We start from the raw sequence: 10836 nt of genomic DNA, 5'->3' as shown, positions 1-10836 counted from the left end.
CCTAGTTAGTCCATCTTGGTTGAAACCCAACTAGATTTCCATGGATATCATGTAATCATAGACTAAGATATGGAATAGTCACCTATGAGATTTGAGCTATGAATTTGAGGTATTGGCTGGCTCAAATCCGGCCATTGAGGTGTTGATTTGTTGGTTTGATCTCAGCCCTTCAAGAGTACTATATATAGGATGCATGGGGAGTTGATTTTCATGAAGAGGAAACCAAATTTTAGCCTAAACCCTCTCTTGTTCTAGTGCTGTAGAAATAGCACGAAAATCCTCCCATTTCACCTCACTTTCGAGCACCTAGCAAGCCAAATTTAAGCTCCAAACCACCCTCATTCTCCCACAAAATCAGTAGTGAAATATGAGTAGAAACCACCTTTGATTTGAGACTAAGAAGCCAAGCTTTACAAGTGGAATTCTCTTGGACAGCAACTCTCCTCCACTCTTTAAGTCATTAGAAAACTTTGGGTGAGTATTTTCTCCCTTAAACTTCTCATAGAACAAGTAGTCCTATTGTTATTTTGAAATTATGATTTTCTCTTGCTTTTAATTATGCACATATATGTATGTTGTATGAAAAGTTGGCTAACTTATATTATGGACATATGAGTATATGTGTAAGCATGTGGGTGAGTGTTTACTACATGAGATAAGTAATTTGGAATGGGTAAATTGTGTTCTAAAATGGATCAAGAAATGTAAGTGTGAGAGTATTTGTGTTGAGGTTTTGATATATATATATATATAATAAGAAATAGGTGTATAACTTTGTAGGAATATATATATATATATATATATATATATATGTGTGTGTGTGTGTGTGTGTGTGTGTGTGTGTTTGGATTTACTAACTTATAATGTGAAGATATATATATATATATATATATATATATATATATATATATATATATATATATATATATATATATCTGAAGAGAGAGAGAGAGAGAGAGAGAGAGAGAGAGAAAGAGATATATGTAAGTGTAAATATTAAGAGGAAAGAGATGAATTTGTATTTAAAGAAAGGAATGTGTTTCCAAATATTTATGTGTGTGTTATAATGATGTGTAAATTAAAGGAAGGCAAATTCATATGTGTACTTGATTAAATGACATTTGTATTCTTGTTTTTAAGGTATGTTATGTGTTAACTGATGCCCTAAAGAATGGATAATTATGGTAGTACTAATATAAGAATTGGTAAGTAAGCACTAAAATAAATAAATAGATACGAGATCATGTGTAAATCTGTGGCCGTTGTAATATCTAGGAAGAGATATGGTAATAATAATGTTTTCATAAATGCTTTATTAATCTATTGTTCTCACATGATGATTATTATGCAGTTGTAAAGGAAAATATTTGGAGCAAAAACTAGTAAGTATCTCTATACTTACTGAGGACGAAGCTGGTTGACTTTTTCTATAATATATGCTTACTGCTTTATTTACTTGTTTGCGCATGTGGCTTTTCATATTTTATTATTTTTAATAATCTGTCTAATAACAAGCTGTTGGATCTAGATCCACAGTGGGTACATGAGGCTTCACATGAGTTCCTAGGTTCTCAGTGAATGAGGAGGTACCTGAAAAGAGACTAATAAATACAAAAACTGGTGTACCTAGGTCACCAAGGAAACCGAGGTTTCCAAGAGCCTAGGCTCCCAAAGAAAATAATTAAAAGTTAAAGGGAGGAAGCCCAAGCTTCAAATAACACGTTAACCATGCCTAGGCCAACAGAGGAGAGGAAAAAGGGAAATACCTAAAACTCTACACTTAAAACTGTCATTGTTTTATGATTACGTTTATGTTCATTTTATGTCTATGATTCGCGATCATAGATTATATTTTGCATATACATGTGATTATATGGCCATTGCATTGTGTTGCATTAATTAAATAAATCAGCACTCGTATTATTATTGGAAACAACGGACTCACATTAGTGTTTATGTTGTTGTCTTCTCTTTGTATGGTATCTTGTAATGATTCAGGCTATGAAGAGGAAGAAGAATATCAGGACTATCCCGACTCATAGATGGCCCCTGGTTCAGTCTTTTTGCAAGGTTGGATAGCCTTTCTTTTTGGGACTACCCTATTGTAGTTCACCCTACTTAGCTCAAGACATTACTTATGATCCTTCAGTTATATGTATATATTTGGCTTGTATGACTATCTTGTCCTGTGAGGCATGACTGTTATTACTGTTTGTATAATTATACTTACTGGCTTATTATATATTTTGAGGTATTTCAGTAGTAGCTCTGAGGTGTCGATCTATTCCCAAATCTATATTACATTTATTCCGTTGTCAATAATTACCTCTGATAAGTTAATAATGTCACGTGAAAATTCAAAAATTTTCACTTACGCTTTTTGTAAAAGCAGGGCGTTACACATGTGAGTGTTACTATCTTGTATCTAGCTTCGTCTTCTGAATAGTGGAATTCCTGGGTTTGGCTGCCCCGGAGTAGTTTTTCTCTTGATTGAGTTTCTACTTCATCAACAAAAATCTGTGTTATTTTTATTTTCGCATTGATATTTTTGTTGCACACTTTGCACACACTTGCATTTTATTTAGAAGTCAATTTCAATTTTCAACATTGATATCTAACATTAGAGATTTAATTTTGTGCTGGATATGCCCAAAATGATGCAAATTCCAATATTTCAAAGCAGACTTCGTATTTTAAGAGAAAAAGTAGGAGAACCACCCACATCAATCAACCAAGCATCAGCAACAACCTTAAGACTAGAATGATCCCGAATCCAGAAAGCTTCAAATCTAAATGGTGTTGGAATATTCTAATAAGAGCCTGAAGTGGATAGCAAAATAGGACAATGATTTGACTGAATAGCCGGAAAATGATTAATCAAAGAATTGCGAAAAATATGAACCCAATTCTGATTTGCAAAACCCCTATCTAATCTTTCCCTGATATTAGCACTACCACTTCTATGATTGCTCCAAGCAAAACGATTACCAACAAAACCAAAATCCACTAATGCATTAGAGTTCACAAAATCTGTAAATTCATTATGGGAAGAAGATCCAAAATCACAACCACCACACTTCTCAGATGGAGACAAAATAGAGTTGAAGTCGCCCAACAAAAGCCATGCACCCGCCAAAGAGGTACCTAAATCCGACAGAAAAGACCAAAAATCCAAACGCCTTTGAAGCATATGAGGAGCATATACACAAGAAAGCAGCGAAGACCCAATTTTTTTTAAAAAAACATACAAATGAGTCATCATAGTGGCATGACTACATGTCACTAAGCCAACTCGTAGTACACATTCCATAACATGTACCTGATATACCAAAGTTACATAATATATGCAACGTAATACAAAATCTAATTGCGGAAGTCAACATTATAATCATAAACTGTTCATTACACAGAAGAGCCTATTAATGTCTATCTGTTTAAGGCTACATCTACGCGTTACAAGTCACACTAGCCATATACAAAATACACAAAAAGGACTTAAGCATAAATTATGCATACAAAAGAATGGCTACATCTACGTATACAAAATACACAAAAGGGACTATCCGAGTCCGACACTCCTATGACTCAAGCGACGTGCTTAGTCATAGTACTCCACATAGTGTGCAACGGAGTCATCCTCCGCATCATCAATACCTGCATCCAAAGAAGCTCCATCAATACGGTTGTGGTGGTAGCCACATCCGTATAGGTGAAAGTATGAGTTCACCGCCTCAATAAGAAGTGTTGAGGCTCCAGAAGTATAAAACTCACTAGGTATACAATATACACAAACATAATTACATGCAGGGTTTAACAGCGTTATTCACAAATCATTAAGTTCACACCATAACACATTATCGAGTACAAGTCACGTTGTTCTTCACACAATTATATATTATCACGGTTTCTACTAACAATATTCCATGCATACCATAAAAATATTCCACACATCTCACATGTGCTAGCACTTCAATGCTAGGCTTACCGTCAACACTACCCGTAAAGCTACGACCCGCAGGGCACACAACTCCCGTGTGCTAGCACTTCAATGCTAGACTTACTACACATCTCACAAGTGCTAGCACTTCAATGCTAGGCTTACCGTCAACACCGCCCGTAAAGCTACGACCCGCAGGGCACACATCTCACGTGTGCTAGCACTTCAATGCTAGGCTTACCACACATCTCACAAGTGCTAGCCCTTCAATGCTAGGCTTACCCTCAACACTGCCCGTAAAGCTACGACTCGCAAAGCACACATCTCACGTGTGCTAGCACTTCAATGCTAGGCTTACCATCAACACCGCCCCATAAAGCTACGACCTGCAAGGCACACATCTCACATGTGCTAGCACTTCAATGCTAGGCTTACCACATATCTCAGCTAAGAGTTACTACCACACTGGACTTGCCATCTATCAACTACAAGTTCTCATTATACCAAATTACCTCATCATACCCCTATTGTTACACATGTATGTCGAAACAATTTTTCCTTCTACAAACATTCGCAATTCCACCACATACATCTATTTATATATCCAGCATCATGTTATGCAATCCCTAATAATTCCCATATATCAATTTCAACCATCTCAACATAATTCTTAATTCAACACTTCACAACTCAATCGTCAATATATATATGTCTTCATCAAAATTTCATAACCATATAAAACCAAGGTTCATCAACATCCATTTATCCATACAATTTACAATCCAATATATCCCAACTCAATCACAAACAATTTTATCCACAAATTCCATAGTCATAAACATCCAAGATTCATCAACATCCATTTATCAATACAATTTACAATAAAAATATCCCAACTCAATCACAAACAATTTTATGAACAAATTCCATAGTCATAAATACAACCAAACACTATCAATTTCAACTTATCGTCACAATTCCCAATTCAATAACTCACAATTCAATTACATATATCTTCACCAACAAATTCTATAATCATAAATGCAACCAAACACAACATTACGTAAATCTAAGTTCCTAGGGTTCCTCAGTGAGTAGAATACTCACCTTAGGCAGTTCGCACACCAATTCCGATGACTCTAAGTTTAACTCGCAATGCGCCACTAAAACACAATATAATGCACTAATTTAGCTTCATTATTATGAATCGCACTAAGTAGCACTTTGAATCACTCAAAGGCTATGTCATAAATTACCCATAAAATTTTAGGGTTTCTAAACACATACCCATAATTTAAAAATGCTAATCCAACCGCAGTAATATTAACTCTTGGGTATTCACTTAGGGTTAATCACATAAAACACTACTTAAATAATTATACCTAAAACTTAGGGTTAGAGAAATCTTACCCAAAATTCATCAAACCAAAATCCAAGGTTTGGGTAGCCTCAAGCCACCTCCTAGTAGCCCAATACCTAAAAAACAATAGGATTAAACTCACAATTTATGAGATTTTACCCAAAAATATAAATTTAGCAATTTACCTCAAAACAACCAGTCAAAACGTAGATCCACACGTGTAGATCACGTTTCCAAAGTTAGATTTGAGATTAGGAGCTTAGATCTTCGTAGATTTGAAAAAAACCTTAAAACCCTCCTCCTCTCTTCTCTCTTTCCTTCCTTTCTTTTTGTTTTCTTCTTCTTCTACAGAGAAGGGCTGTGTGCCCTTCTCTTTTTTATTTTATTTTTCTTAAGGTGAGGCGCCAGTGTGCCTCACCATTTTTTTTTATATTTTTCTCTTTCTTTTATGAGGAGGGCCGAGGCCCTCCTTTTCTTCACATGGGGCACAATGTGCGCCCCACAATCTCAGATGAAGGGCCGTACCTTCTTTTTATATATATAAAATTACTATTTTTATTTCTTTTTTTCTTTATTTTCTTTTCTTTTTTAAAAAAAAAAATTATTTTCTTTGCATATTTAATAACATTAAATTAAAAACTATCAATTATTTACCTAAATTTTGTATTTTAATTACTACCAAATATCTCGAACGTTACATCCCTCCCTTCTTATAAAAATTTCGTCCTCGAAATTTGGAGGTTAAGACACCTAACACATGTAATCTAGCATTTTTAATTCAAAGACTAAAATAGAGATAATATGAATCCAATGTTCCTACCTAAGTTTAGTCAAATAGGTAGGGATATTTCTCTCGCATCTGCTGTTCAAGCTCCCATGAGGCTTCCTCAACTCCATGATTCCGCCATAGAACTTTCACAAGTGGGATGGTTTTGGTTCTCAACCGTTGCTCTTTGCGATCCAACACTTCCACAAGTATCTCCTCGTGTGTCAAGTTTGGCTGAATATCGAGAGGCTCATAGTTTATCACGTGCAACGAATCACTAACACACCTTCGTAGCTAAGAGACATGGAATGCGTCATGGACGCCTGACAAATTCGGAGGCATTTCGATCTTGTAAGCAAGTGGGCTTACACGTTTCAGCACTTGGAACGGTCCAACATATCTTGGACTAAGCTTTCCCTTGTTGCCAAATCGCCATACATTCCTCATTGGTGACACCTTGAGGTATACTAAGTCGCCAACCATGAACTCCAACTTGCGGCGATGCATGTTCGCATAACTTTTATGTTGGCTTTGGGCTGTGAGCATCCTTTTCTGAATGAGTGTAATCTTCTCCTTCATGTCTTGCACCATTTCTGGGCCTAGCAACTGTCTCTCACCCACATCATCCCAATACAACGGCGACCGACATTTTCGCCCGTACAAAGCTTCGAACGGCGCCATACCAATAGTAGCTTGAAAGCTGTTGTTGTAGGCAAATTCAACCAAGGGTAGACCAAGGGTAGATAGCGTATCCAATTTCCCTTGAAGTCTAACACACATAACTTGAGCATATCCTTAAGAGTTTGAATGGTTCTTTCGGATTGGCCATCGGTTTGTGGGTGGTAGGCGATACTAAAGTTAAATTTAGTCCCCATCGCACTCTGCAATCTATCCCAAAACCTCGAATTGAACTGTGGGTCACGGTCTGACACAATAGAGATAGGCACTCCATGTAGCTTCACTATCTCACGTACATACAACTCAGCCAGCTTATCCAATTTGTCTGTAACTTTGATGGGGAGGAAATGAGCACTCTTCGTCAATCTGTCAATAATCACCCATATAGCATCTTGCCCACTTGGTGCTTATGGAAGACCAACAACGAAATTCATGGCAATTTGATCCCACTTCCACATAGGTACCTCAAGCGGCTGAAGTTCCCCAACTGGTCTCTGATATTCAGCTTTCACAAGCTGGCAAGAAGGACACTGTGCAACATACTTTGCAATATCCATCTTCATGCCACAGCACCAAAACTTATTCTTCAGGTCTTGATACATTTTGTTATTGCCTGGGTGAACAGTGTACCGTGTCTGATGAGCCTCATCAAGAATGTCTCTTCTTAACTCTGCATCATTAGGAATGACTGTTCTTCCATTACCAGTCTTCAATATCCCATCCTCAACCAAATAGTAACCAGATGCTTCACCATGCCTAGCCCCATCAATAGTGTCCTGTAATTCAAGGTCATTCTCTTGCGCCTTTCTAATTCTGTCATTACATAGGGGTTGAATCACGAGTGCCGCCATATATCGGAGGTCCACCGGTCATTACCTCACTAATTCTCACAATGGCAAACTGCTGCGACATATATTCTATAAGCTCCTCAGGCTCGACCTCACCACCACAAGACTTCCTACTTAGAGCATCAGCCACCACATTAGCTTTAGCAGGATGGTAGAACATCTTGCTATCATAATCCTTCAACACCTCCAGCCATATGCGTTGCCTCATGTTCAAGTCTCTTTGTGTGAAAAATATATTTAAGGCTTTGATGATCAGTGTGAATTTCACACTTCTCACCATAGAGATAATGCCTCCAAATCTTCAAAGTATACACAACTGTTGCTAACTCCAAGTCATGGGTAGGGTAGTTCTTCTCATGTTCTTTCAACTGTCTAGAGGCATAGGCTACAACCCGGCCTTGTTGCATAAGAACGCATCCCAACCCTTTCTTTGACGCATCTGTGTAAACAACATATCCCACAGATTCCATGGGTAGTGTAAGTACAGGTGCTGTCACAAGTCTTCGCTTCAACTCTTGGAAACTCTCTTCACACTCCACACTCCATATGAACGGGGCATTCTTCTTTGTGAGAGCGGTGAAAGCCCTGACCGTGAGGAGAATTTCTCAATGAACCTTCTATATTACCCAGCCAGTCCCAGGAAACTACGGATCTCTCGAACATTTGTCGGTCTTTCCCATTCAATCACTGCCTTCACTTTGGCTGGATCAACTGCTAGTCCATTCTTGTTAACCACATGACCCAAGAAGGACACTTCTTCAAGCCAGAACTCACACTTCTTAAGTTTGGCAAACAACTTCTTTTCCCTCAGCTTTTCCATCACTGTCCCCAGATGTTCTTCGTGCTCGACACGATCAGCCGAATAAACTAAGATATCATCTATAAATACCACCACAAAAGAGTCCAAGTACTCGTGAAATACTCAGTTCATCAAGTCTATAAACACTGATGGAGCAATAGTCAACCCAAATGGCATTACCAAGAACTCATAATGACCATACCTTGTTCGGATTGCTGTCTTCGGTACGTCTTCTTCTCGTACTTTCAACTGATGGTACCCCGAAAAAAGGTCTATCTTCGAAAATACCGAAGCTCCCTTGAGTTGGTCAAACAAATCATCGATCCTGGGTAGGGGATACTTGTTCTTGATAGTCACCCTATTCAGCTCACAATAATCTATGCACATTTGCATAGAGCCATCCTTCTTCTTTACAAACAACACTGGAGCTCCCCAATGTGAAACACTAGGGCGAATGAAACCCCTATCCAACAACTCCTGGAGCTGCTCCTTCAATTATCTCAATTTGTAGGAGCCATGCCGTAGGGGGCTTTGTGAATAGGCTGAGTTCCTGGCACCAAATCAATAGAGAACTCTATTTCCCGATCTGGAGGCAACCCCACGACTTCAAAGAAAACATCTGGATAGTTACATACCACTGGAATGTCTTCCAACTTAGGCTGAGTTTCGGGTTTGGATTGGGCATAAGCCAAATAAGCTGGTGTACCCTCTCTGACACTCTTTATTGCTTGAACGGCAGAGAGAAGTGGCGGAGTAGCACACGCTCGAGACCCACAGAACTTGAATTCATCATTATCAGGAAGTCGGAAGGTTACTTCCTTCTTGTGGCAATCAATGCTTGCATCATACCGCGATAGCCAGTCCATTCCCAAAATGACGTCAAAGCCTAACATACTGAAAACTGCTAGTCTTGCTGGCAACTTCCTTCCTTCAATGATTATTGGACAATTGTCTACACATTTTCTACAAGTCACTGTGTCACCTACAGGGGTAGCTACACATATGCTTTCATCTAATAATTCTGTACTTAACTGGCACAACTTCACATAAGCAGAGGAAATGAAAGAATGGGTAGCACCCGAGTCAAACAAGATGCAGGCTACACAACCAAATAAAGGAATTGTACTTGTAACTACATCAATGGAATTTGCGCCTGTTTCTACACTATCGGGTGTGAGAGAGTACACCCTTGCTTGAGCGGGCTATCGAGGCTGATAATTGCTTACTTGCGACCCTAGACTTCTTGTTGCTGCATTGGGACACTATCTTGCAAAATGGCCTAATTTGCCACATCGGAAGCATGTCATAGATTTAGCCAGACACTCCCCAGTATGAGCCCTTCCACATTTACTGCACTGCGACACACTGACATTGACATGGCTAGTAGGGGCATCCTTCTCCCTGCAGATCCAGAATCACTACTACCTGTAGAATGCCTCTTGGGTGGAGGTGGAGATGGAAATGTTCCTGAAGACATGGTTCGTTTCTTACTTGCATATTCGGCTGCTGCTTCACGGATCCCTTTCTCGGCCAAAGTGGTTTTGTGTACCATTGCAACATAGCTAGGGATTTTGAGGTAAATAATCCTCTCACGAATACGTGCTGTCAAGCCGTCTCGGAACCTTTCAGCCTTGGTTTCTTCATCAGGGATGAGGTAGGGTGCATACCTCGATAACTTCTGGAACTCAACTGCATACCGCTCAACCGTCATATTTCCCTGCTTCATATCTTGAAATTCCCGTGCACATTGTTGCCTTTGTGCGCGAAGGAAGAAACAGTCATTGAATTCTCTTTTGAAACGTTCCCACGAGATCGGAACCCCTTGCCCTAGTTCTTCCGTAATAGCCATCTTCGTGGCTTTCCACCAGTACCGGGCTTCACCCTCTAATCTCAATCCTGCATAATCCACTTTTTGAGAATCAATGCACCCAACTGCTTCAGCAAGGTCCTCAAAACTAGTGATCTAGTTGTCAGCTGCCAAGGGCCCTTCGTTTCCATCAAATACAAGGGGACGATGTTTGAAGAAAGTGGTTGACGAGCAACCAACCACATTACGCTCACCCCATACTTGTGCTGCAGCTATTACGGCTGCCCAAAACTGTGCTAGGTTAGGCATCGGAGGTGGTGGAGGTGTGTCACCGCCAGCTCGATGACCCACAGAGGATTCCTCTACTTCATTATGCGATGGAGGTCTTAGTCTAGGTGGCATAGTTATGCGCATCAATATAGAAGTTTAGCCTACATGTAAGCATGTAAATATTGCTATACAAACAAATGCAAGTCATAACAAATGCATTACAGTGCACACAAATAAGTCTTGTTGAAAGGTCAGGTCTTGGTTATAAGTTATTTTTTTGTCCTAAGGCTCTTTTGTTTAACTTAGACTCTAGCGCCAATCTAAACTTCCGCTTTCCCTATGTCCCTATACCTAATTGCTCTGATACCATT

At 39.1% G+C, this 10836-nt stretch overlaps 1 protein-coding gene across 1 annotated transcript; it reads right to left on the bottom strand.

The window, feature by feature from the left end:
- Positions 1–8888: 8888 nt before the first annotated feature.
- LOC133881117 (uncharacterized) lies at positions 8889–10597 on the bottom strand. Its single transcript, XM_062320077.1, has 4 exons — positions 10450–10597; positions 9759–10284; positions 9615–9667; positions 8889–9487 (listed from the first exon to the last, which is right to left on the bottom strand). The coding sequence occupies exons 1-4, from the start codon at positions 10595–10597 to the stop codon at positions 8889–8891; spliced, it is 1326 nt and encodes a 441-aa protein (XP_062176061.1).
- Positions 10598–10836: the final 239 nt, after the last annotated feature.

Source organism: Alnus glutinosa, chromosome 11, assembly GCF_958979055.1.
Source record: "Alnus glutinosa chromosome 11, dhAlnGlut1.1, whole genome shotgun sequence".
NCBI classification, from domain to species: Eukaryota; Viridiplantae; Streptophyta; class Magnoliopsida; order Fagales; family Betulaceae; genus Alnus; species Alnus glutinosa.
The sequence above is the reverse complement of the archived record's forward strand: the minus strand, read 5'-3'. Positions and strand labels throughout refer to the sequence as shown.